The sequence below is a fragment of the Emys orbicularis genome, chromosome 9, assembly GCF_028017835.1.
Source record: "Emys orbicularis isolate rEmyOrb1 chromosome 9, rEmyOrb1.hap1, whole genome shotgun sequence".
NCBI classification, from domain to species: domain Eukaryota; kingdom Metazoa; phylum Chordata; order Testudines; family Emydidae; genus Emys; species Emys orbicularis.
In genome coordinates, this window is record NC_088691.1 from 49,676,414 (window position 1) to 49,703,972 (window position 27,559).

Sequence of the window (27,559 nt, forward strand, 5' to 3'; positions counted from 1 at the left end):
TATCCTGCCCGCCCACCCTTCCCCCATTTTCCACAGCTAGGTGCAGTGGAACCTGTACCAACGCAACTTCAGGGAAAAGGGTTCTACTCCCACTACTTTCTGACCCAAAAGAAAGGCGGGGGATGGCCTATACTATACCTACGCCGACTGAACAAATTTGTACGTGTACAGAAATTCAAGATGGTCACATTGGGCACAATAATACCCGCACTGGAACAAGGGGACTGGTTCATAGCCTTCGACCTACAAGATGCCTATTTTCACATATCCATTCATCCAGCACACAGATGCTTCCTACAATTCACACTCGGACACGACCACTTTCAATACAGAGTACTTCCATTCGGTCTCTCCACAGCACCGAGAGTATTCTCCAAGACCCTAGCTGTAGTCGTGGCCCACCTCCGCATACATGGGATTATACTTTCCCCCTACTTAGATGACTGCTTTATCAAAGGCTCATACGACAAGACATTAAAAGCGACGCATTTTACCATCTCCCTCTTCCACAGACTAGGCTTCCAAATAAACATCCAAAAATCCATCCTGATACCCACTCAGCAGATAGAGTTCCTCAGAGCTCATCTGGACTCAATTCGAACCAGAGCCTCGCTCCCACACAACAGATTCCTTGCTATTACACATCTCATACGCATGCTCTCTGTTCGCCCCAGAATACAAGCACGGACCTGCCTACAGCTTCTTGGTCACATGTCAGCCACCATCTTCGTGGTCAGATATGCCAGGCTGCACATGAGATGCCTTCAGGATTGGCTCAACTCCAACTACAAACCCAGCAGACACAGCTTCTGCATGACGCTAACTCCTCCAGCAAACGTATTGTCCTCCCTACACTGGTGGACAAAACCAGAGAACCTATGCACCAGGGCTTTGGAGCTGTGCTCCGGCTCCGCTCCAGCTCCAGGCAAAAACCTGCAGCTCCACTGCTCCGGAGCTGCTCCGCGCTCCAGCTCCAGGCTCTGCTCCAAAGCCCTGCTGTGCACGGGTGTCCCCTTCCATCCATACTCCCCAGTACTCATGCTCACCACGGACGCTTCCCTGATAGGTTGGGGAGTGCACCTAGGGGAACACATGGCACAGGGCCGCTGGTCCCTATCAGAGACGCGTCTGCACATAAATCTTCTAGAGCTCAGAGCGGTCAGGTATGCCTGCCTTCACTTTCTCCCCATCATAAAGAACAAATCCGTTTGGGTCCTGATGGACAATATAGCATATATGTTCTACATCAACAGGCAGGGGGGAGCACGATCGCACTCCCTAGGCACAGAAGCCATCCGGTTATGGAATTGGTGCATACAACCTCACATAGAAATCGCCACTTCCTACCTGCCTGGGTGTCACAACACTACCGCCGACACACTCAGCAGACACTTCTCCAAGGAACACGAATGGGAATTGCATCCCACGATACTCTGACAGCTCTTCTTTTACTGGGGTACCCTGTCGATAGACCTGTTTGCCACAACTCAGAACCGCAAATGCCATGTATTTTGCTCCAGAGCGGGACTCTGGACCGCATCCCTAGGGGATGCGTTCCTCATTCCATGGAACAAATCCCTCATGTATGCTTTTCCGCTGATCCCACTGATACACAGGGTTCTACGCAAGATCAGAGAGGACAAGGCCAGGGTCATACTTATTGCCCTAGCTTGGCCCAGACAGACATGGTACCCTTACCTTCTGCGCATGTTCATCCATCCTCCAACAGACTGTCTCCCCAACAGACGAGATCTGCTCTCCCAGGACAACAGTTCGCTTCTCCATCCGCAGCTCCAGAAACTCCATCTGACAGCATGGTTCCTTCATGGTTTCAAACCCACGAATCAGCCTGTTCGGAGCAGGTCCAGTATGTTGTCCTGCACAGTAGAAGAGACTCCACTCATAAGACTTACCTGCAAAAGTGGAAACGCTTCTCCGTATGGTGCTTCCACAGATGCTTGCTACCCCAGACTGCAACCCTCCCTGACATCTTAGACTACCTTTTGAAACTAAAACAGGACGGGCTCTCGCTCAGTTCTATCAGAGTACACCTCGCGGCCCTCACCACCTTCCATGACCCGCTGGACGGATATTCACTTTTTGCCCACCTCACCATAAAAAGCTTCCTCACGGGCCTGCAAAATCTCTACTCTGAGATTCATCCACCAGCAGCCTCCTGGAATCTCAACCTAGTTCTCCGAGGTCTCATGAAACCTCCTTTCGAGCCCCTGGATACCTCATCCCTGCTCCACGTGTCTATGAAAGTAGCTTTCTTGGTTGCCATAACATCAGCGAGAAGGGTCAGTGAAATAAGCGCCCTGATGGCCTACCCTCCCTACACGATTTTCTCCAAAGACAAGGTTACTATACAACCCCACCCCAAATTCCTCCCTAAGGTGGTGTCTACCTTCCACCTTAACTAGCCAATACACTTTACCTGCATTCTATCCCAAACCTCATAAGACTCCACAGGAAGCGGCATTACATACCCTTGATGTCCAACGGGCAATTGCATTCTATCTTGACAGAACTAAGCCATTTTGTAAATCCCCTAGGCGATTTGTCTCTACTACTGAGAGGTCAAAGGGTGATGCTATCTCTAAGCAATGACTCTCCAAGTGGATCTCTGACTGCATCAGATCCTGCTACCAGACTCTGAATGCTCAACCACCCGAGGGCATCAGAACTCATTCTACTCAGGTGATATCAACATCCGTTGCCTTCCTCCACAACATACATATTACCAACATATGCAAGGCGGCCACGTAGACATCTGACCACACATTCACCAAACATTATGCTATCACACAGGATACCATGGCAGACGCCATAGTAGGCCACACAGTACCGTCTACCGTTATTACTGCCGCAACTCCAAAATTTCACCAACCATAGTGGTACACATTCACATTCACCTGGAGTGGAGCACCCACAGGGACAGCACTCGAAGAAGAAGAGACGGTTACTCTCCTTGCAGTAACTGAGGTTCTTCAAGATGTGTGTCTCTGTGGGTGCTCCACTACCCACCCTCCTCCCCTTTACTTTGGAGTACTAATTAGACAATTCTACGGTAGAGAAGGACCTGAGGGGGGTGCGGGACGCCTAATGCCGCCACGAGACAGCAGCTGAGCGTGTGCGTCCCAACCAGGCACTGCTACCGAAGATCTCCGATCAACGGCGCTGGGACTCACCGTCACCTGGAGTGGAGCACCCACAGGGACATACATCTCGAAGAACCTCAGTTACTGCAAGGTGAGTAACCTTCTCTTTTTAAGTTTAAATCATAGCTAAGCATATTTGTTTAACTGGTGGAAGAAAATTGTTATGCTATTGCAGTGAAATAGGGAGAGAGAAATACATGCTCATTTAGTAAGTATTTCTTAGTTGATTTTTGTTTTGGTGTTTTACAACATTTATAAAAAGAACAGGAGTACTTGTGGCACCTTAGAGACTAACATTTATTTGAGCATAAGCTTTCGTGGGCTACAGCCCACTTCTTCGGATGCAACCCACGAAAACTTATGCTCAAATAAATTTATTAGACTCTAAGGTGCCACAAGTACTCCTGTTCTTTTTGCAGATACAGACTAACACGGCTGCTACTCTGAAACCTTACAACATTTATGTAGCATTAGAATATGGATATTAATTTTTAACTTTTGTCTCACTTCCAGATTTGGCTTGAACCTATGAAACCTATTATTAAACAAGTACGAAGTAAGTACATATTTAATTTTTTTAAAGAGTTCTTTCCTTTAATTTTTCAGGAATTTAATTTGGTTTGTTTTCATAGTTGTTACTTGATTTTTTTTTTTTTTTTTTTAGTCAGGTTTGCTGGTTTTGTACTTGTCATTACTATATATAGTTGATTAAACGTACATCTACAAACTCAAACCTTTCAAGATGGCTTCAAGCCCTCTAATAGTATCAAAAATTTCTAGAATATATGCCATTCATAGTTTTACTACCATGTTGAATTACTGCATGCTTTGTGGGCTATTTTGAACTAAATGTAGATGTTTCTTTTTCTAGAAAACTAACTTGCTGCTTCCTCAAAGACCTAAATCTTGTCCAATGAGTTGCTCGCTATTTGTCCATAAGGTCTCCGTTCTGTGAGATGTGAATGCCCACTCCCATTCACTTAAGTGGAGGCTGAGTGTGTTCAGCATCTCATATATGATTAAGCTCTAAGACAGCCAACAAATGGAAGACTTCTTTTCCTCCTTCTATCTAAACCCCAGTGTATGCTTTGCTTTGATACAGTTAATTTACAAAATGTGACGATCTTGTGTTGTGTTAGACCACAAAACGATAAAGGACTCAATTGCTTCCATTGTGGTAACACGTAGTAGCCATAAACCACACAACCTTGATCTTGTTTCTTATGGACTCTGCACTAGGGGATTACATTCTTAACATCTTTGAGATATCCTCTAAATGTGGCACGCCATCTCTACAGATAGTGTGTACACAAACTTGGGTCTGATACCAACTAATGTCTGGAATGCGGGAAATCTAAAGTCCTTAGTTGTGTTAACTTAAGCCATGACTAACGGAGCTGTTAAACCTGGATTCAGAAGGCAGCTATCTATTTAGTTATTTAGGGGATATTTGGAAAATATTTTTTGGAAGGGGGAGATAAAGGGTTTGTATTTGGACTTGTAAACCTGATTCTGGATGGAACTTGAAATTACCGAGAACCTGTCACTTTGCAATGATATACATCTGGGTAGATTGGATCAGATGCTGTTAGATTTAGGTTAAGAGTATCAGTCACATTGTTGGAGCTTTGTTTAGCTTAGGTTGTTTTGATGTGGAAAGAAACAGGAATGTTCTACACCCATTATGTAGGAGGAGGACAGTCTCTGGAGTGAAATTGTTTCCAGTCTTTGCCCAATAAAAGAGAGTTGCAGCACTGACATTCTCTGCTTTAGTTTTCATCAAAGGCCCAAAGAAAAGATGAAAATATATAGTGAGCCAATATCATTTGAAATCTAGCATGTGCAGCCTAATTCTTCAGCTATGTACAAGACATTCCTCTTCTAGAACAGGGTCAAATTGGGTACTCATTTGCTGCTTCTAAATGTAGGGGTTCATGGAATCACAAGTGCAGGAACGTGTGGTGGATTCCCACTCCTGCCAACAATTTTATTGACTATGCTATACAGGGCCTTTCTGTAATAATTTTTGGAGTTATTTTTTTCTGTTGCTGACAGTAGTCTGCAGAAGCTTATGTTAATGAAGGAGGTCTTTGGCAAATGACCCCAGAACACTGTAGAAAGTTAGTATTTGGAGGTTTCTTTAGAAATTCTTCAAACTAACCTGACCAACAAGAAATTGAGATGAATTGACTTTTTTAGCTTAAACCCATGGTGCAAGTTTTTAACTTTCATCCTCTTCAACCTTAGAAAAATAAATAAAAAGGCATAGTACTAACTATAGAGAGAGGTTCTCCTGAAGAGGCTATCTAAGTTCATTGTTCTGTAGAATCACCAATGGCAAGTTTCCATTTTAAAGGATCATCCCCTTATGCATGCCACATGGTAGCTTTTGTGTATTCATATGGTTTCTATCTTGGGAGAGGAGACTGTCACACTGTCTGGAGTGGCTTACGACTGAGTGTGCCAATCTCAGGGCAGATTGTCAAAAAGCAGGGCGGACAGCCCAAAATGGTTGTATGTTCTATAATTAGATTTCACCAACCCAGTGACAAATTTGAACTCCCAAAGTACTACAATAGGCTTATAATGGAGTCACAGACAGATTGAAATGTCCAAGGAGACTATCTTGCCACTGCAAACTGGACTATGTGATAAATGATCACTTACACCAAAAAACACAAAATATTCAGGTTGCTTCCCATTCCAAGAGACCAGTCACTTACCCCACATCAACTTGTACCTTAGATCTTGCACTTAAAAAAAAATGTTGGTAGCCAATCCTGTAATAAATTAGCTAAAAGTTTAACTAGGAAAAGGGAATAAGAGAGTTATTTAAAGAGGTTAAAGCATGTGTGTGTGTGTGTGTGTACACACATACACACACGTTTGTCTGAGTTTCAAAAGGTGACACAGTTGTAGTAATCTGTCAATTCAAAATATCTTTTAGGGCTAACCCATGCCAAACAGCATGGGGATTTCTTTGCTTACGTTTAGGAATCTTTGTCCCTCAGTGTCCAGACAACATGAAGGAGATTTTCTCCTCATCAAGGATTGTTAGCCACTCCAGAGTCCAAACTGATGGGATGAGTTCATGTGTAGGTCTCTCCTTCCTGGAGGGAGTTAGGAATGCAATCAGCAGTCTCTGTCCTTTGATGCTATACAACATGTCATTTGCCATCAGTGGACCATGTTGTGTGCTGAGCACTTTACCTTAATCAGTGCTGCTCCTCCTGTTTGTTGAGTTACACAATTACAGAGGTTTACAAGGCAAACACTCAATATAACTTTATACCATGGGCTATAGAGATTATACGTGAGATCAATACATGCAGCATCCTACAGGCATTTTATAAAATGCTAAACACAATCTTATCAACTTGACATCTAATATCTATTTTGACAATGCTAAGGCACAGGCAAGCAAGACTTGTTTCTAGCTATGCATTTGTAAGTGTTCAGTGAGGCCCAGGGCATTGGCATGAGCTGGCACCTGGTTTGCCAGCGTCACAGAGATACTTACAGGTATCAGCTGTGCAGTCATGCATCTAGCAAGTGCCTGTTCGTTCTGTTTGCATCATGTACCATACTTGAATAGATTGGGGAAACTTAGATTTATACTTATATCTGCTACCTAATCCTACTGATGGCTGGGTGCTACATGGTAAATAGATTCATCAAAATACTGTCTTTGCAGATCATGGCCTAGAACCTGGTGACATGCTAAACCAGGAGTGGCCAATCTGTGGCTCCAGAGCCACATGCGGCTCTTCAGAAGTTAATATGTGGCTCCTTGTATAGGCACCCACTCCAGGGCTGGAGTTACAGGCACCAACTTTCCAATGTGCCAGGGGGTGCTCACTGCTCAACCCCTGGCTCTGTCACAGGCCCTACCCCAGTCCACCCCTTCCTACCCCCTCCCCTGAGCCTGCTATGCCCTTGCCCCCCCGCCTCCTGCATGCCATGAAACAGCTGATTGGGAGGTGCGGGGAGGGAGGGGAAGGCGCTGATCAGTGGGGCTGCTGGTGGGTGGGAGGCGCTGGGAGCGGGGTGGGGGAGCTGATGCGGGGCTGCTGACATATTACTGTGGCTCTTTGGCAATGTACATTGGTAAATTCTGGCTCCTTCTCAGGCTCAGGTTGGCCACCCCTGTGTTAAACTATATGACCTGAGGCCATTATCTGCTGACCTAAAGTCTGTATTAAATTGAGTCTTTTTTTAGGTCAACTAGATTTTTAGGCCCTAAAAGACATTGGTGGTGGTGGTCTTTTGTCCCATGTTAAACCTGCAACTGCTGGAAAAGGGGGTTCAGTTTTTTAAAGCTGTTTTTTGGTAACTCCCAAGAGTATTTTTCTTAAGTTAGTACTGAATATTGGAACCCCTTTTCCACACTCTCCTACTTTTAAAATTGACTTGAGAAGCAAAACTTAAAGTAAAAGTGTGTGCATTCATGCAGAGAGCTTTGAAAGTATCTCTTGTCTGCATGAACAATTTATTTTAGCTATTCTTATGGCACAAGGACATTTTGAATGGAAGAATTCTAACAGAACTTATACTGCATGTGCAGCTGTTTGAGAATGAACTAACTGCTTTATTGGTTTTAAAATACATTAATTAGCAGGCAAGTATTGAGGCATGGACTAATGAAAACTGAAATGAAGGAATGTTTTTCATATTTTAAATCAACTAACTTTTTCCTTTGTGGAATTGTACAAAATATAGTTTTCCTTTTCAAGACTTTAAAAGGGTGTGGGAAGTAGTACGTTTAAATGCTTTCCATTTTATATTAAATGTTTTAAAACTAAAATGTGCTTCAATTTCAAGTATGCTTGAAATTCTGTGACCTGAACGCTAACAGATGTTTTAGATGTGCAGGTTTCTTGTTTTAAGTATTGCAGTTGAAAAAAATAAAATCTCATTCTCCATCAGTGAGGATTGCTCAAATCATCCAAGTTGCTCAGAACTCCAACAATAATATAAAGTCTTTCCCTGTACTTTCTCTTTTTTGGTTAATATTGATGTACTACTTGTTTTTTCAGTGTTTCCTTATATTTTAATTTCTCAGCAAGAAGGTGGTGAGTGGTAGGTGTTTAATGGGCTTTAAGTTAATACAGTTCAGACATGCTTACAGTTTTAGTGTATGGAGTTGATACAAATTTGTGAAGTAAATGATGCGTATGTAGTTTGGAGTCTTTGCTGACATGTTCTATGGCTGTAAAGACTTTTAAATATACTAAGAACATTACTAAAATTTACACTTGAACCAACCCTCTCTGTTCATCTATTTTGAATATACACCTCTACCCCGATATAATGCGGTCCGATATAACGCAAATTCGGATATAACGCGGTAAAGCAGTGCTCCGGGGGACGGGGCTGCTTTACCTCGTTATATCCGAATTCGTGTTACCGCAAGCGGTTCCTCTGCGCCCGCCCATTGCTTGCTGCGGCCCTCCCTGGGGCCCCCCCGACCCAGCTCACCTCCGCTCCGCCGCCTCCCACGAGCATGCCGCAGCTCTGCTTCTCCTCCCTCCCAGGTTTGCTGCGCCAATCAGCTGTTTGGCGCAGCAAGCCTGGGAGGGAGGAGAAGCGGGGCTGTGGCGCGCTCGTGGGAGGAGGCGGAGTGGAGGTGAGTTGGGGCAGGGGGGTCGCAGCAAGTAAGGGGGGGGGCGCAGAGGAAATGCTCCTCGCCCCAGCTCTCCTCCGCGCCGCCGCCGCCGCCTCCTCTTCCCACGAGCACGCCGCTCAGCTCCACTTCTCCTTCCTCCCAGGCTTGCCGTGCCAAACAGCTGATTGGCGCGGCAAGCCTGGGAGGGAGGGGGGAGAAGCGGAGCTGCGGCGCGCTCGTGGGAGGAGGCAGAATGGAGGTGAGCTGGGGCGGGGGGCCCCCAGGGAGGGCCGCAGCAAGTAACGGGGGGCACAGAGGAACCGCTCCCCGCTCCAGCTCATCTCCGCCTCCTCCCCTGAGCACGCCGCCGCCGCTCTGCTTCTCTCCCCCCCTCATCCTCCCTCCAGGCTTGCCAGGCCAAACAGCTGATTGGCGCGGCAAGCCTGGGAGGGAGGGAGAAGTGGAGCGGCGGTGGCGCGCTCAGGGAGGAGGCGGAGGTGAGCTGGGGTGGGGAGCAGTTCCTCTCCCTTCCCTGATATAACGCGGCCTCACCTATAACACGGTGAGATTTCATTAATGATCTGGAGGATGGCGTGGACTGCACTCTCAGCAAGTTTGCAGATGACACTAAACTGGGAGGAGTGGTAGATACGCTGGAGGGTAGGGATAGGATAGGATACAGAGGGACCTAGACAAATTAGAGGATTGGGCCAATAGAAACCTGATGAGGTTCAACAAGGACACTAAGTACGGAAGAATCCCATTCACTGTTACAGACTAGGGACTGAATGGCTAGGAAGCAGTTCTGCAGAAAAGGACCTAGGGGTTAGAGTGGATGAGAAGCTGGATATGAGTTGACAGTGTGCCCTTGTTGCCAAGAAGGTTAACGGCATTTTGGGCTGTATAAGTAGGGGCATTGCCAGCAGATCGAGGGACGTGATCATTCCCCTCTATTCGACATTGGTGAGGCCTCATCTGGAGTACTGTGTCCAGTTTTGGGCCCCACACTATAAGAAGGATGTGGAAAAATTGGAAAGAGTCCAATGGAGGGCAACAAAAATGATTAAGGGGCTGGAGCACATGACTTATGAGGAGAGGCTGAGGGAACTGGGATTGTTTAGTCTGCAGAAGAGAAGAATGAAGGGGGATTTGATAGCTGCTTTCAAAGAGGATGGATCTAGACTGTTCTCAGTGGTACCAGATGACAGAACAAGGAGTAATGGTCTCAAGTTGCAGTGGGGGAGGTTTAGGTTGGATATTAGGAAAAGCTTTTTCACTAGGAGGGTGGTGAAGCACTGGAATGGGTTACCTAGGGAGGTGGTGGAATCTCCTTCCTTAGAGGTTTTTAAGGTCAGGCTTGACAAAGCCCTGGCTGGTATGATTTAGTTGTGAATTGGTCCTGCTTTGAGCAGGGGGTTGGACTAGATGACCTCCTGAGGTCCCTTCCAACCCTGATATTCTATGATTCTATGAGATTTTTTTGGCTCCCAAGGACCGCGTTATATCAGGGTAGAGGTGTATATAAACTTTTGTATAGTGTTCATTAGGGAGTTTATTTTCAATGACTTTGATAAATGTGACTGCCATATTCTTTATCAAAGACTAGTTAATTTTTTTTTAAAGAACATACATGTTGCCCCTATTTATAATATGCTGTAGTCACTGAATTGGAGAAAAACTCTGACCTGCTAGCTTTATGGCAAATAACTAATAATCTGCCATTAGAAAAGGGCTTCCAAGTTCCTCCAGTCTAAATTGTAATAACCATAGATATATCCTGCCTGCAACGCACATGATCTACACATACATACCCAGAGTATGAGAGTGGTTCTGTATGTGCAGGGGGCTTTCATAGACCTGGGATGGGACTTTCAAAAGTGCTCAACATTAGCTTAACTTTACTCCCATTGATGAATTAGGCAATTTTCTTCAATGGAAGCAGAGTTAGGCCAACACTGAGTGCTTTTGAAAATCCCATTCATAACCTCCTTCAAGATGCTCCTGATTTACACAAATGGTCAGGTTTCAGAGGGGTGGTCAGGTTTCAGAGGGGTAGCCGTGTTAGTCTGTATCAGTAAAAACAACGAGGAGTCCTTGTGGAACCTTAGAGACTAACAATGTTATTTGGGCATAAGCTTTCGTGGGATATAATCACTTCATCAGATGCATGGAGTGGAAAATACAGTAAGCAGGTGTAAATATACAGCACACGAAAAGATGGGAGACCCACAAATTTGTTAGTCTCTAAGGTGCCACAAGGACTCCTACTTGTTTTTACAAATGATGAGGTAACTATATTCTACCTCAACAAGCAGAAAGGGATAGGATATTGACTTTTGTTTTTGAAGCCGTATATATATGTAGTTGGGCACTTTCCTGCAAGATGCTCCCAACAGCCGCTTGGCTGTCAGGAAAAGACACTGTCTGGTGTTGACCCTCACAAATAGTCAGTGGCTCAGGTGAGAGTGGAATGGATTCCCAATGGAGGACACCAAAAATAAATCTATTCCCCATTCTTCTGAACAGCCCACCTTGCAAAAACCTTATTGGTACTGGCAGCTTCTGTGTTCTCTGCAGTTTCTCCCCATTCTTTCTAATAGCAAAGGTCCTTACCAAGCTCAGGAGAGGCAAAGCTTCCATGATCTTAATAACTCTCTTGTAGTTGTAGCAGCTCTTGCTCTCTAATTGCTTGGGTGGAGTTGGTCTGAAAGTCTGGCCATATCTGATCCCACAGAACACTGTTTCCTCTCTGCTCCCAGCCAAGGATCTCTCTGTCAGCATGGCTGCTAAGAGGATAGGAACAGAGAGATTTGTCTAAACATGTGGAGGACTGGGAAATACATTGAGGGGCATATGATATTTATAAAAAGTACAGGTATCTGTGTGGTATTTGTCACGGAGTGTGGGGGCGTCAGGGCCCTGCTCCCCTCTTCCTGAGATTCACCGTGACTCTCAGCCAGCCAGTAAAACAGAAGGTTTATTAGATGACAGGAACATGGTCCCAAGCAGAGCGTGTAGGTACAACCAGAACCCCTCAATCAAGTCCTTCTGGGGGGTTTAGGGAGCTTAGACCCCAGCTTGGGGTTCCCTGCGTTGCACTAGCCAGCCCAAACTGAAAACAAAAACTCCTCCAGCAGCTCTCTCCCCGCTCCCCTCTGCTCCTCCTCTCCTTTGTTCAGTCTCCCGGGCAGAAGGTGTCACTTCTCCCAACCCCCCTCCTGGCTCAGGTTACAGCTCAGGGACCTTCCTTCAAGGGAAGTCCCCCATCCCCAATGTAACTCCCCTGCAACATTCCCAGGTCAAATCCGCCCCTCTCCCTGCTCCGTCTCATCATTACCCTGCCTGATTACATAGTTAAATCATAGAGTTATAGAATCATAGAAATGTAGGGCTAGAAGGGACCTCGACAAGTCATCAGTCCAGCCCCCTATGCTGAAGTAGGGCCAAGTAAACCTAGACCGTCCAGCAGATTTTAAAAACCTCCAGTGATGGGGATTCCATAATCTCCCTTGGTAACCAAATCCATAGTTTAACTACCTGTAGCGGGGCGGTCATCCTGCTCCGACCCTGAAGGGGTTAAAACAGCCCTGGGAAAGGGCTGCCCCAGGGAGCCAATCATGAGTGGGCTTGAGGCAGCCAATCAGGACCCGGCTGGGCCAGTATAAGAAGGGCTCCTGGGGAGAAGGCAGGCACTCTCTCTCTCTCTCTGGAGAGAGAAGTACCTAGCTGCCTGAAGGAGCAAGGATACCTGAGGCTGAGCAGTGCTGGGGAAGGGCAAAAGAGCTGGGGAGCTCCAGCCTGGCAACTCCCCAGGCTGAGGCCTTGGTTAAGGCCTAATTAGGTACTGGGGCTGCAGGAGTGCAGCCTGGCGATAGACAGAGGCAGCTGGTCCAACCCCCTTGCCGTTGATGAGTGGCCATTACGGACTGCAGTCTGCCCTTGAGAAAGGGGCTAGATGACGACTGGCAGAAGCCACTGAGGCAAGGTGCGTGTAGAGGGTTGGGGGTTCCCCTGGGAGGGGAGACCCAGTGTGTGGGGGTACTGCAGTGGGCAGAACCCCGAGGTAAAGGGCACCGGAGTCCAGGAGGGACACAGGGACTAGCGGCAGGTGAGACACCGGCCAGTAGGAGGCACTCCATATGCTGGAGAGCTAATTCCAGAGACGACCAGCAGGAGGCACTGCGCCGGTGAGTCGTTGCCTCACTACACTACCTTAGAAAGATTTTCCTAATATCTAACCTAAATCTCCCTTACTGCATGTTATGCCCATTACTGCTTATTCTATCTTCAGTGAACTTGAAGATCAGTTCATCACAGTCCTCTTTATAACAGCCCTTAAAATATTTGAAGATTATCAGGTCTCCCCTCAGTCTTCTCTTCTTGCCATTTGGTTTTTAATTTTTCCTCATAGATCAGGTTTTCTAAACCTTTTACCATTTTTGTTGCTCTCCTCTGGACTCTCTCTAGTTTGTCCACATCTTCCCTAAAGTGTGGCGCCCAGAATTGGATGCAATACTCTAGCTGAGGCCTCACCTCCCTTGTCTTGCGTACGAAACTCCTGTTAATATATCCTAGAATATTAGTCTTTTTTCACAACAGCATCACATTGAGTCATATTCAATTTGTGATCCATTATAACCCCTATATCCTTCTCAGCAGTATTACCATGTAGCCAGTTATTCCCCATTTTGTTGTTGTGCATTTGATTTTTACTTCTTAAGTGAAGTATTCTGTACTGATCTTATTGAGTTTCATCTTGTTGAAATCAGACCAATTCTCAAATTTGTCAAGGTTGTTTTGAATTATAATCCTGTCCTCCAAAATGTTTGTAATCCCTCCTAGTGTGGTGTCATCTGCAGATTTTATAAGCATACTCTTCACTCCATTATCCAAGTCATTAATGGAAATATTGAATAGTACCAGACCAGGACTGACCACAGTGGGATGTCCCTAGATAAGTCTGCTTAATCAGATAGCAAACCATTGATAACTACTCTTTGAGTGTGGTCATTCAACCAGTTGTACACCCATTTTATAGTAATTTCATCTAGACCACATTTCCTTAGTTTGAGTGTCATGTGGGGATTGTGTCAAAAGCTTTACTTAAAATAAAGATACATCACATCTACTGCTTCCTCCCTATCACTAAGCCAATAACTCTGTCAACGAGGGAAACTAGATTGGCATGATTTTGTTCTTGATAAATCCATGCTGGCTATTCCTTATAATCCTATTATCCTCATAGATGCTTACAAATTGATTGTTTAATAATTTGTTCCAGTATCTTTCCAGGTATTGAAGTTAGGATGACTGGTCTGTAATTCCCCAGATCCTTTTTTGCCGTTCTCTAGTCCTCCGGGACCTCACCCATCCTCCCTAAACTCTCAGAGATAATTGTTAATGATTCCAAGATTGCTTCATTTATATCTTGTGTACCTTAGGCTGGATTTCACCAGGCCTTGCCGACTTGAATGCATCTAATTTATCTAAATATTTAAGATGTTCTTTCCCTATTTTGACTTGTTCCCCCTTGCCATTAATATTAATTGTGTTGAGTATCTGGTCACCAATAAACTTTCTAGTAAAGACTGAAGCAATACAGACATTAAACACCTAATTAAAAACCTCAGCTACCTTCTTGTCATTCTCCTCCCCCTTTAAATAGAGGACCTACACTTTCCCTAGTGTTTTTCTTGCTCATAGTGTATTTAAGAGCATAAGAATGGGCATAGTGGGTCAGACCAATGGTCCATCTAGTGCAGTATCCTGTCTTCCAACAGTGGCCAATAGCCATTGTGTTGTGTGAAGAAATACTTGCGTTTGTTTGTTTTAAACCTGCTGCCTATTAATTTAATTTGGTGACCCCTAGTTCTTGTGTTATGAGAAGGAGTAAATAATACTTCCTTATTTATTTTCTCCACCCCAGTCATGATTTTATAGACCTCTGTCATATCCTCATTCTTAGTCGTCTCTTTTTCAGGCTGAAGAGTCCCAGTCTTATTAATCTCTCCTTAGAATCATAGAATATCAGGGTTGGAAGGGACCTCAGGAGGTCATCTAGTCCAACCCCCTGCTCAAAGCAGGACCAATCCCCAACAAAATCATCCCAGCCAGGGCTTTGTCAAGCCTGATCTTAAAAACCTCTAAGGAAGGAGATTCCACCACCTCCCTAGGTAAAGCATTCCAGTGCTTCACCACCCTCCTAGTGAAAAAGTTTTCCCTAATATCCAACCTAAACCTCCCCCACTGCAACTTGAGACTGTTACCCCCTAGCACTACACATAAGTCTATCTAGATGCTTCGAGAGATCCGCAACCTTCGCACCAGGCAGGCAAGTCACCATACTGTTCTCCCGGTCATCACAAACCCAGCTATCTATGTTTCTAATGATCGAATCTCCCATTACTAACACCTGCCTTTTCCTTGTGACTGGAGTTCCCTCCCCCGGAGTGGTAACCTCAGTGTGAGAGGATACCCCAACACCAACTGGAAGGAGGGTCCCAACTATGGGAAGGTTTCCCATTGCTCCCGTTGACTGGTCTACTTCCCTGGACCTTTCATCCTCCTCAACAGTGCAGGGGCTGTCTGACCGGAGGTGGGACAATTCTACAGTGTCCCGGAAAGCCTCATCAACATACCTCTGTGCCTCCCTTAGCTCCTCCAGTTCCGCCACCCTGGCCTCCAAAGCCCGTACGCGGTCTCTGAGGGCCAGGAGCTCCTTGCACCGAATGCACGCATACGCCACCTGCCCACAGGGCAGGTAATCATACATGCTGCACTCAGCGCAATAAACTGGGTAGCCCCCACTCTGCTGCTGGGCTTCTGCCTGCATTCTCTCCTACAGCTACCTATTCAATGAAAGGGTATTGTTTAAATCAAGAAGTTTTGAATATAGTTTAGTTTACAGGTTTTAAAGAACGGCAAGTGAACCTTGCCCCCTTCCCACTCCCCTTCCAAACTCCCTTGCGAAACTCCCTGTTAGCAGCCCTGTTCGCAAAACTCCCTGGTTGCTTGCTCGCTGCTTTATAAAGCCCTGGCCTTCTTGATAGCCCCGCCCACTGACTAAGGCTCAGCCAATTAACAGAGGCTTCTAGCTTTCAAACCTTACTTTGAAGCTCACAGCTTCCAACTGCCAGCCACAGCACACGGTCCTTCAAACAAACAGACAGACAGACAAACACAAGCTCAGCACACAGCAAGTAACCCACAAACACACACTACAGACAGCCACTTACCCCAAGGGTCCTGTATTTGCTCCTCCTTCACCTGGAGAACTCCCTTGCGAAACTCCCTGTTAGCAGCCCTGTTAGCAAAGCAGCAGCCCTGTGTAGTGCTGGGGAGGAGCCAGTGGTCGTGGTACATGTAGGTACCAATGACATAGGGAAGTGTAGGAGAGACGTCCTGGAGGCCAAATTTAGGCTGCTAGGGAAGAGACTGAAATCCAGAACCTCTATGGTGGCATTCTCAGAAATGCTCCCAGTTCCACGCGCAGGGCCAGGTAGGCAGGCAGAGCTTCAGAGTCTCAATGCGTGGATGAGACGATGGTGTAGAGAGGAAGGGTTTAGATTCATTAGGAACTGGGGAAACTTTTGGGATGGGGGAGCCTATACAGGAGAGATGGGCTCCAGCTAAACCAAAGTGGAACCAGACTGCTGGCACTTAACATTAAAAAGGTTGCAGAGCAGTTTTTAAACTAAGAGATGGGGGGAAAGCCGACTGCTGCAGAGGAGCACGTGTATCGTACAGAGACTTCTCTTAGAGGAGAGTCTATTGATAGAGATTCTCTAGGTTTTAGTCAGGAGGAGAGGATGGAAGAGGATAATCTAGGGGCCGGATCAGACGAGAAACATTCACCTAAAAAAGAACCGGACACATCAGAAAAGGACAGACAGTGACAGTTTTTTAAAGTGCTTGTATATAAATGCTAGAAATCTAAATAATAAGATGGGTGAACTAGAGTGCCTCGTGATAAAGGAGGATATTGATATAGGCATCACAGAAACCTGGTGGACTGAGGCCAACCAATGGGACACAATCATTCCGGCGTACAAAATATATCGGAAGGACAGAACAGGTCTGGGGGCGGGGAGTGGCAATATATGTGAAAGAAAATGTAGAATCAAATGAAGTAAAAATCTTAAGTGAATCCACATGTTCCATAGAATCTCTATGGATAGTAATTTCATGCTCTAATAAGAATATAACATTAGGGATCTATTCACTGGTCTACAATTTTTGAGAAGTCGTCTGCTTCAGAGATAAAATGTGCTATTTATTATGTATTTTGATGTGCTGAATTCAAATATGACCATTAAAACAATGGCTACTGTTTGGCTACTGTTTCTAAGATATTTAAGTTTTTACATTTTATGTCTATGTATATTGTGTAGATAGTAGAGTTTTAATCATAAATTGTAAACCTAGGTCTTTTCATGTGTTTATGGTTGCTTTACAGGATAATATTTCACCTGTCCTGTTTATGTAACACTTTAAAAATCAGCCAAAGGGTTATATAAATAAAATTTATTATGAAACAAAAGGCAAAAAACTATTATGTACATAGTTTAGTCCTATTCAGTGTCTACTCGGCGCTTCTTGGCTTGTCTCTTGTATTCATTAAATGGAGCATCTCTTGTCACTGTCCAGCAATAGTCTGCAAGCATTGATGAGCTCCATTTGCCCTGATAGCGTTTCTCCATTGTTGCAATGTCCTGGTGAAATCGCTCGCCGTGCTCGTCGCTCACTGCTCCGCAATTCGGTGGAAAAAAATCTAGATGAGAGTGCAAAAAATGTATCTTTAGTGACATGTTGCAACCAAGGCTTTTGTATGCCTTGAGGAGGTTTTCCACCAACAACCTGTAGTTGTCTGCCTTGTTGTTTCCGAGAAAATTTATTGCCACTAACTGGAAGGCTTTCCATGCCGTCTTTTCCTTGCCACGCAGTGCATGGTCAAATGGATCATCTCGAAGAAGTTCACGAATCTGAGGACCAACAAAGACACCTTCCTTTATCTTAGCTTCACTTAACCTTGGAAATTTTCCATGGAGGTACTTGAAAGCTGCTTGTGTTTTGTCAATGGCCTTGACAAAGTTCTTCATCAGACCCAGCTTGATGTGTAAGGGTGGTAACAAAATCTTCCTTGATTCAACAAGTGGTGGATGCTGAACACTTTTCCTCCCAGGCTCCAATGACTGTCGGAGTGGTCAATCTTTCTTGATGTAGTGGGAATCTCTTGCACGACTATCCCATTCGCAGACAAAACAGCAGTACTTTGTGTATCCAGTCTGCAGACCAAGCAAGAGAGCAACAACCTTCAAATCGCCACAAAGCTGCCACTGATGTTGGTCATAGTTCATGCACCTCAAAAGTTGTTTCATGTTGTCATAGGTTTCCTTCATATGGACTGCATGACCAACTGGAATTGATGGCAAAACATTGCCATTATGCAGTAAAACAGCTTTAAGACTTGACTTTGATGAATCAATGAACAGTCTCCACTCATCTGGATCATGAACGATGTTGAGGGCTGCCATCACACCATCGATGTTGCAGGCTACAAGATCACCTTCCATGAAGAAGAATGGGACAAGATCCTTTTGACGGTCACGGAACATGGAAACCCTAACATCATCTGCCAGGAGATTCCACTGCTGTAGTCTGGAGCCCAACAGCTCTGCCTTACTCTTGGGTAGTTCCAAATCCCTGACAAGGTCATTCAGTTCACCTTGTGTTATGAGGTGTGGTTCAGAGGAGGAGGATGGGAGAAAATGTGGGTCCTGTGACATTGATGGTTCAGGACCAGAAGTTTCATCCTCTTCCTCGTCTGACTCAAGTGAGAATGATTCTGGTGCATCAGGAACCGGCAGTCCTCCTCCGTGGGGTACTGGGCGTATAGCTGATGGAATGTTTGGATAATGCACAGTCCACTTTTTCTTCTTTGACACACCTTTCCCAACTGGAGGCACCATGCAGAAGTAACAATTGCTGGTATGATCCGTTGGCTCTCTCCAAATCATTGGCACTGCAAAAGGCATAGATTTCCTTTTCCTGTTCAACCACTGGCGAAGATTTGTTGCACAAGTGTTGCAGCATATGTGTGGGGCCCACCTCTTGTCCTGATCTCCAATTTGGCAGCCAAAATAAAGGTGATAGGCTTTCTTAACCATAGTGGTTATACTGCGCTTTTGTGATGCAAAAGTCACTTCACCACAAACATAGCAGAAGTTATCTGCACTGTTCACACAAGTACGAGGCATCTCTGCTCACTTTGAAACAGAAATGTGTCCCTTTGCAAAATCAAACACTGACAAATAAGAGAGCACGACACTGTATGATTTCTAGAGCTGATATAGGGCAATTTGTTCAGCAGAGTGATGTAAGCTTCATTATGATTGCATCATCCATGACTTCTAGGAATAACATGATGCAATTCATATCATGTATGACGCAATACCAGCTTCACATTGCATCATTCATTGTTTTGCCTAAAAAGCAAGTACTGTCCAAACCCAGTCATAGATTTATTCATAGATCCAGTCAAAGATGTATTTTAGTCATTTCTGGTTTAAATTGAGATCCCTTCCCTTTATAACTCACTTATCCTGCGCCATTCCCAAGTCAAGGGTCGTATATACTGACCCAATAGCATATCTTGAAAACTAGAGCCAATCAACAATTTTAAGCATCATTTTCGTTCTCAGTGACCCAGAGTTAGTAAAGTTTGACTACATTTATTTCAGAAGCATTTTGGCTGTAGAGCAGTGTTATCGACCACCTGACCAGGATAGTGATAGTGACGATGAAATGCTAAGGGAAATTAGAGAGGCTATCAAAATTAAGAACTCAATAATAGTGGGGGGATTTCAATTATCCCCATATTGACTGGGAACATGTCACCTCAGGACAAAATTCAGAGACAAAATTTCTCGATACTTTAAATGACTGCTTCTTGGAGCAGCTGGTACAGGAAGCCACAAGGGGAGAGACAACTCTCGATTTAGTCCTGAGTGGAGCGCAGGAGCTGGTCCAAGAGGTAACTATAACAGGACCACTTGGAAATAGCGACCATAATATAATAACATTTAACATCCCTGTGGTGGGAAGAATACCTCAACAGCCCAACACTGTGGCATTTAATTTCAGAAAGGGGAACTATGCAAAAATGAGGGGGTTAGTTAAACAGAAATTAAAAGGTACAGTGACTAAAGTGAAATCCCTCCAAGCTGCATGGATGCTTTTCAAAGACACCATAATAGAGGCCCAACTTAAATGTATACCCCAAATTAAAAAACACAGTAAAAGAACTAAAAAAGAACCACCGTGGCTTAACAACCATGTAAAAGAAGCAGTGAGAGATAAAAAGGCATCTTTTAAAAAGTGGAAGTCAAATCCTAGTGAGGTAAATAGAAAGGAACATAAACACTGCCTAATTAGGTGTAAAAATGTAATAAGAAAAGCCAAAGAGGAGTTTGAAGAACGGCTACCCAAAAACTCAAAAGGTAATAACAAAATGTCTTTTAAGTACATCAGAAGCAGGAAGCCTGCTAAACAACCAGTGGGGCCCCTGGACGATCGAGATACAAAAGGAGCGCTTAAAGACGATAAAGTAATTGCGGAGAAACTAAATGAATTCTTTGCTTCAGTCTTCACGGCTGAGATTCCCAAACCTGAGCTGGCTTTTGTAGGTGACAAATCGGAGGAATTGTCACAGATTGAGGTGTCACTAGAGGAGATTTTGGAATTAATTGATAAACTTAACAGTAACAAGTCACCGGGACTAGATGGCATTCACCCAAGAGTTCTGAAAGAACTCAAATTTGAAGTTGCGGAACTATTAACTATGGTTTGTAACCTGTCCTTTAAATCGGCTTCTGTACTCAGTGACTGGAAGATAGCTAATGTAATGCCAGTATTTAAAAAGGGCTCTAGAGGTGATCCCAGCAATTACAGACCGGTAAGTCTAACGTCGGTACCGGGCAAATTAGTTGAAACAATAGTAAAGAATAAAATTGTCAGACACATAGAAGAACATAAATTGTTGGGCAAAAGTCAACATGGTTTCTGTAAAGGGAAATCGTGTCTTACTAATCTATTAGAGTTCTTTGAAGGGGTCAACAAACATGTGGACAAGGGGGATGCAGTGGACATAGTGTACTTAAATTTCCAGAAAGCCTTTGACAAGGTCCCTCGCCAAAGGCTCTTACGTAAATTAAGTTGTCATGGGATAAGAGGGAAGGTCCTTTCATGGATTGAGAACTGGTTAAAAGACAGGGAACAAAGGGTAGGAAGAAATGGTAAGTTCTCAGAATGGAGAGGGGTAACAAGTGGTGTCCCCCTAGGGTCAGTCCTCGGACCAATCCTATTCAACTTAGGGCTGGTCCACACTAAGCCCCCAGTTCGAACTAAGATACGCAACTTCAGCTACGTGAATAACGTAGCTGAAATCGAAGTATCCTAGTTCGAACTTAAAGGTACTTACCGCGGGTCCACACGCGGCAGGCAGGCTCCCCTGTCGACTCCGCCTATTCCTCTCGCGGAGCAGGATTAGCGGCGTCGACGGCGAGCACTTTCGGGATAGATTTATCGCGTCTAGACAAGACACAATAAATCGATCCCAGAAGATCGATTGCTTGCCGCCGAACCAGCGGGTAAGTATAGACGTACCCTTATTCATAAATGATCTGGAGAAAGGGGTAAAAAGTGAGGTGGCAAAGTTTGCAGATACTAAACTGCTCAAGACAGTTAAGACCAAAGCAGACTGAAGAACTTCAAACAGATCTCACAAAACTAAGTGATTGGGCAACAAAATGGCAAATGAAATTTAATGTGGATAAATGTAAAGTAATGCATATTGGAAGAAATAACCCCAACTATACATACAATATAATGGGGGCTAATTTAGCTACAACAAATCAGAAAAAAGATCTTGGAGTCATCGTGGATAGTTCGCTGAAGACGTCCACGCAGTGTGCAGCGGCGGTCAAAAAAGGAAACAGGATGTTAGGAATCATTAAAAAGGGGATAGAAAATAAGAGGGAGAGTATCTTATTGCCCTTATATAAATCCATGGTACGCCCACATCTTGAATACTGCGTACAGATGTGGTCCCCTCATCTCAAAAAAGATATACTGGTATTAGAAAAGGTTCAGAGAAGGGCAACTAAAATGATTATGGGTTTGGAACGGGTCCCATATGAGGAGAGATTAGAGGCTAGGACTTTTCAGCTTGGAAAAGAGGAGACTAAGGGGGGATATGATAGAGGTATATAAAATCATGAGTGATGTAGAGAAAGTAAATAAGGAAAAGTTGTTTGCTTGTTCCCATAATACAAGAACTAGGGGCCACCAAATGAAATTAATGGGCAGCAGATTTAAAACAAAAGGAAGTTCTTCACACACCGCACAGTCAACTTGTGGAACTCCTTGCCTGAGGAGGTTGTGAAGGCTAGGACTATAACAGCGTTTAAAAGAGAACTGGATAAATTCATGGAGGTTAAGTCTGCTAATGGATATTAGCCAGGATGGGTAAGGAAGGGTGTCCCTAGCCTCTGTTTGTCAGAGGGTGGAGATGAGTTGCAGGAGAGAGATCACTTGATCATTGCCTGTTGGGTTCACTCCCTCTGGGGCACCTGGCATCGGTAGACAGGATACTGGGCTAGATGGACCTTTGGTCTAACCCAGTACGGCCATTCTTATGTTCTTATGTTCCTTTCCTTAGGATCACAACATTTATCATTTCAGGATCCCTTTCATCCAAATTGCCTTCCACCTTTAGATTCGCTACCAATTCCTCTCTGTTAGTCAGAATCTAGTCTAAAGTGGCTGTTCCCCTTGTGACTTTCTCCACTTTCTAAAACACAATGTTGTCCCCAATACATTCCAAGAACTTACTGTTTTCAGGTTAAGTGTGGCCTGACATTCTTGCCCAAATATATTGGGGTGGGGGGTTGGGATGTTGGGGTCATTCTAATTTTAGTTTTGCTGAAATATATTGTCACATGTTTTCAGAGGGTAGGTGTGTCTTCTTTTACAGGAAATCTGATGTTAATTTTTTCAGCCTAATGTAGTGGAAGTATCTCTTTCTAGAGAGACATCACCGAGAGCGTTAAAGTGTTCAAGAGTGTTGATCTGTTATCTTCTCTAAATAGGAACCTTAAATTATTTCACTCAGTGGGGTTTTATTCACATTCTCCTTTTTCCTCCAACTATCCCATGTCCTACTTCCTTTCTTCTGGTTGGGGCCGTAGTCACGATGAGAGTCCTACTTGTCTGATGCACTAAGGCTTTCAGAGTCCTAAGATCTTGAGTTCTGGGGCTGGGAGCTGCTCTTGGGGGTACTGTGACACGGCTCTTCAGTTTAATTTCTCCCATTATACACCAGAGAGATATTACTTACAATCCCAGATTAACGTGTGTGTGAAAGGAGGATAGGTTGTCAGCAAGTATAGTGGAATCAGATGTCCCAATATTATAGTGAAAACCGAACAAATCCTAGTTTCAGTATAATCATCCAGGATAATGGTAGTAAACTGGGATATTTGGCCACCCTTCCTCAACATTCACAGATCTTAGTCTGCTTATTGTCAGCTCTAGATCATTGTTTTTCTTCATCCTTTATAGTTTCTGAATTGCACTTGTTTGCCTTGTACCTACCAACATCCTCCAAACAAAAAGTAGATGTTAATGTGCATATATGTGCAGGGCCGGCTCTGGCTTTTTTGCCGCCCCAGGCAAAAAAGCCTCCGGCCGTGCCCCCCCCCCCCCCCCCAGCGCGGGGGGGGGGGGGGGGGAGGGCGGCCGGAGCCCGGGGGGGGGGCAGTGAGCCCCGGCCGGGGCTCCGCTCTCCCCGGCGGCCGGGGGGAGGGCGCCGGGGGGGAGGGCGGCCGGAGCCCTGGGAGGAGGGCGGAGTGCCCGGCCGGGGCTCCGCTCTCCCCGGCGGCCAGAGCGCCGGGGGGAGGGCGGAGTGCCCGGCCGGTGCTCCGCTCTCCCCAGCGGCCAGAGCGCCGGGGGGAGGGCGGCGAGCCCCGGCGCTCGGGGCTCCGCTCTCCCCGGCGGCCGGAGCCGGAGCGCTGCGCCGCCCCCCTCCAGGTGCCGCCCCAAGCACAAGCTTGGTGGGCTGGTGCCTGGAGCCGGCCCTGTGCATGCGTTAGTTTTGAAATGGCTGATGGCATGTACCGTAGTGGGCAGGGTATGGCTGTTCCCTGCATGACATATAGGGGAGAGAAATCTGGTATCAGGAAGTGGCGTTTTCTCTCCCACATGGCTTGCTCCTTCTTTGACATTGTCTGCTTTGATCTAGAAAGGAGGTGAGCAGAAGTTGGGGAAATTACAGTATCGGGAGGCCTAGTCTTATTTTTTTGAGGCTAGCTGCCTCAGTCAGCTCTAATGGAGCTGCAGCCAGACTAGCCACATGGGAGATCCAGAGGCCCTTCTTTTATTCCTCTGGCTCTGCTTATTTAAAGTAGACTGTCTCCAGCCTTTTGGGGCCTGAAAGTGGAAGGATGTGTGAGACAGGTTGGATCACAGAAACCCCCTTGGGAACAGTCACCTGATGTGCCTAGACTACCTCTGAGCCTGTTTTCCCTGCCAGCTTGGGACTTCAGGCCCTTGCCTGGTTTGAGCCAGACACGCTTGCCTGCTGCAAACACAGACCCAGGTCTGAACCACATCCCCCAAAAGCTGCAGGCTTAACTGAAAACAGCTTAAGAAGTGTTCCTGTCTCCAGCACTCAGCTACCCAACTCCCAATGGGGTCCAAACCCCAAATAAATCCATTTTGCCCTATATAAAGTTTATACAGGGTAAACTCATAAATTGTTCGCCCTCTATAACACTGATGGAGAGAGATGTGCAGCTGTTTGCTCCCCCTCCCCCCCAGGTATTAATACATACTCTGGGTTAATTAATAAGTAAAAAGTGATTTATTAAATACAAATAGTAGGATTTAAGTGGTTCTAAGCAGACAAAACAAAGTGAATTACCAAGCAAAATAAAATAAAATGCTCAAGTCTAAGCCTAATACAATAAGAAAGTGATTACAGATGAAATCTCACCCTCAGAGATGTTCCAGTAAGCTTCTTTTACAGACTAGCCTCCTTCTAGTCTGGGTCCAGCAATCACTCACCCCCCTGTAGTTACTGTCCTTTGTTCCAGTTTCTTTCAGGTATCCTTTGGGGGTGGAGAGGCTACCCCTTGAGCCAGCTGAAGACACAATGGAGGGGTCTCCCAGGAATTTATATAGTTTCTCTCTTGTGTGGAAACCCCTCTCTCCCCGTGTAGAATCCCAGCTACACGATGGAGTCTTGGAGTCACATGGGCAAATCACATGTCCATGCATGACTTAGTTCTCTATAGGGATGTTCCCAGGAAAGCTCAGATGTGGATTGGCATCTATCAAGGTCCATTGTTCGCCACATACTTCCATTTACTTGAATACCCCGTCACACTATGTTGATCAAATCTGCCTTAGGTGCAAACACTTTAAATACAAGCATAGAGCCAACGCTCGTAACTTCAGATATAAAAAGGATATATGCATACGAATAGGATGAATACATGTAGTAGAACATAACCTTTGCAAAGATATGTTACGTGGCATATCTAGCATAAAACATATTCCAGTTGTCATATTTACATTCATAAGCATATTTCTATAAAGCGTGTACATCTGGTAGGGATCTCAGTTTCTGTCCCTTGTTTGTGTGTGTAAGCCCTGTGGGGGTGAATATGTCTGGGTGGTGGCAATGGTCCTGGGCCCCTTCTTCGGTTAAGAACCTGTCAGGTTTCCTGCTGGCCTCTGCGCAAGTCATTGAAAACTGAAAATTTGGAGACAGCATAAAATGAAATTGTAAACAGAAACAAGGAACACTAGACCATTTGGACATGGGGAGTTGGCCATAAATTTAAATTTCCTGAAATTTATGCCATTACATTCTCATCTATAATACTACATTATGTAGTTTTTGGTATTGATAGCCCAGGGTGGTAAAATGACACATGGATTGCATTGCATTATATGAAAATGGTGTTCTGGTGATAAAGCATGAGAGTAACAATTAAGTAATTATGTCATTATTATCTCAGTGGAATTACTGTAATTCCTTGTAAGAGAGTATATATCTATATCTATTAATAAACGTACAATATACTTTTAAAATTAAAATTGGCTAGTGTTCCGATTGGCTGAAGAACATTAAGCCTTTTCTTTGATAATCAGAATGCTAGTATTTAGTAATGGTACAATAAGCAATTGTAATATTCTGATCCAGTGACGACATCTCTTAATTAGAGGTGACATAGTTCAATGATCTGAAATGCTAAATTCAAAGTTAACACAATATTACTGCTATTGCTAAGATTTTATCATCGTAGGTCATTACAGAACATTCTGTAATTCAAACTACCTGTTTTGTCTCCTTCATTTAAAATTCTATTGTTATAGGTCCTTTCCTCATTCTATATAGAGATTTGTTTGTAAAACTGTTTAATGTTTTTTCATAGGACCAAAGAATACAGTGCTTCGTCTAGCTGTAAAGTTTTTCCCTCCTGACCCTGGTCAGCTGCAAGAGGAATATACCAGGTAAAATATCTTTCAAAGTAATTAATGTTCGTTAGTGGTTAAAAATATGGAAATGAAGGGAAAACACAAATAAGCTCACCTAAGAGGGTATTTTCTCTGTTATACCAATACAGGTTAGCTTTTAGGGAAGGTGGGGGAGCATTTCTATTAGAAAGGTATTTCTGTTAGAAATGTGACTATCTTAATGATTCAGGTGGTAGATGATGCCTGTGGCGGTAAAAACTAGTGAAAGTTTGCATGAATAGATAACGGTGCAGGTCGGCTGGGGCAATTTCTGCCTACCAAACATGTCAATGTGTTACCATTGAAGGAGGCAGTTGTATAGAGGAAACGGTCACTCTTTATATTGTACATTTATAAATAGTTTCTAGAAGGATTAAGTGATAAATGTTTTAATAAATGGTTAATTGTCAAATAGTAAGAATCCAACAGGTTAGTAGATTACATCTATAACAGCTTCTGCTGATATGCTTATCATATTTAGCATGTTACTTATGTCAGATTTTAAAAAGTTAATAAATAATTGATATCTTAAGCATGTTACTATCTGTAAATGTACCCTGGTCCTGTCCCTTCATCACCAACAGATAATGTGATTGGAGAGATCTGCCTGTAACAGATCTTTCCCAGGTTGGTTGTAAACTTGTCCATCTGCCTCTCACCAGACCTTTCTTCTGCATCATAGCAGCTGTCTTCCTCCGTCCTGCAACTGGCTTCATCTCTCCTTCCCGATTACCCCCACCTCTCTACAGTTCTCACCACCTCTACCTTCTCCTCTTCCTCTCTTCACTTTGATCTTCTCTTCTCTCCTCTCCTCCTGCCAGCACAAATCTAGGTCCCCCATCTGTTTTCTCCTCATAACCGTAGGCCTGGTCTACACTACGGGGTTAGGTCGAATTTAGCTGCGTTAGGTTGATTTAAAAACAACTGCATCCACACAACCAACCCCGTTCCGTCGACCTAAAGAGCTCTTAAAATCTACTTCTGTACTCCTCCCCGACGAGGGGAGTAGCTAAAATCGACTTTGCTATGTCGAATTTGGGGTAGTGCGGACGCAAATCAACGGTATTGGCCTCTGGGAACTATCCCAGAGTGCTCCATTGTGACCGCTCTGGACAGCACTTTGAACTCCGATGCATTAGCCAGGTACACAGGAAAAGCCCCGGGAACTTTTGAATTTCATTTCCTGTTTGGTCAGCGTGGCGAGCTCAGCAGC

General features: G+C 44.7%; 1 protein-coding gene across 1 annotated transcript in view; it reads left to right on the forward strand.

Annotated features, from left to right (window-relative positions):
• FARP2 (FERM, ARH/RhoGEF and pleckstrin domain protein 2) overlaps positions 1-27,559 on the forward strand; it is a 229,590-nt gene that overhangs the window by 61,072 nt on the left and 140,959 nt on the right. Inside the window, exons 5-6 of the mRNA XM_065411292.1 lie at positions 3,675-3,717; positions 26,265-26,343. Coding sequence (XP_065267364.1) covers positions 3,675-3,717; positions 26,265-26,343 — 122 coding nt within the window. The remainder of the gene's footprint in view (positions 1-3,674; positions 3,718-26,264; positions 26,344-27,559) is intronic.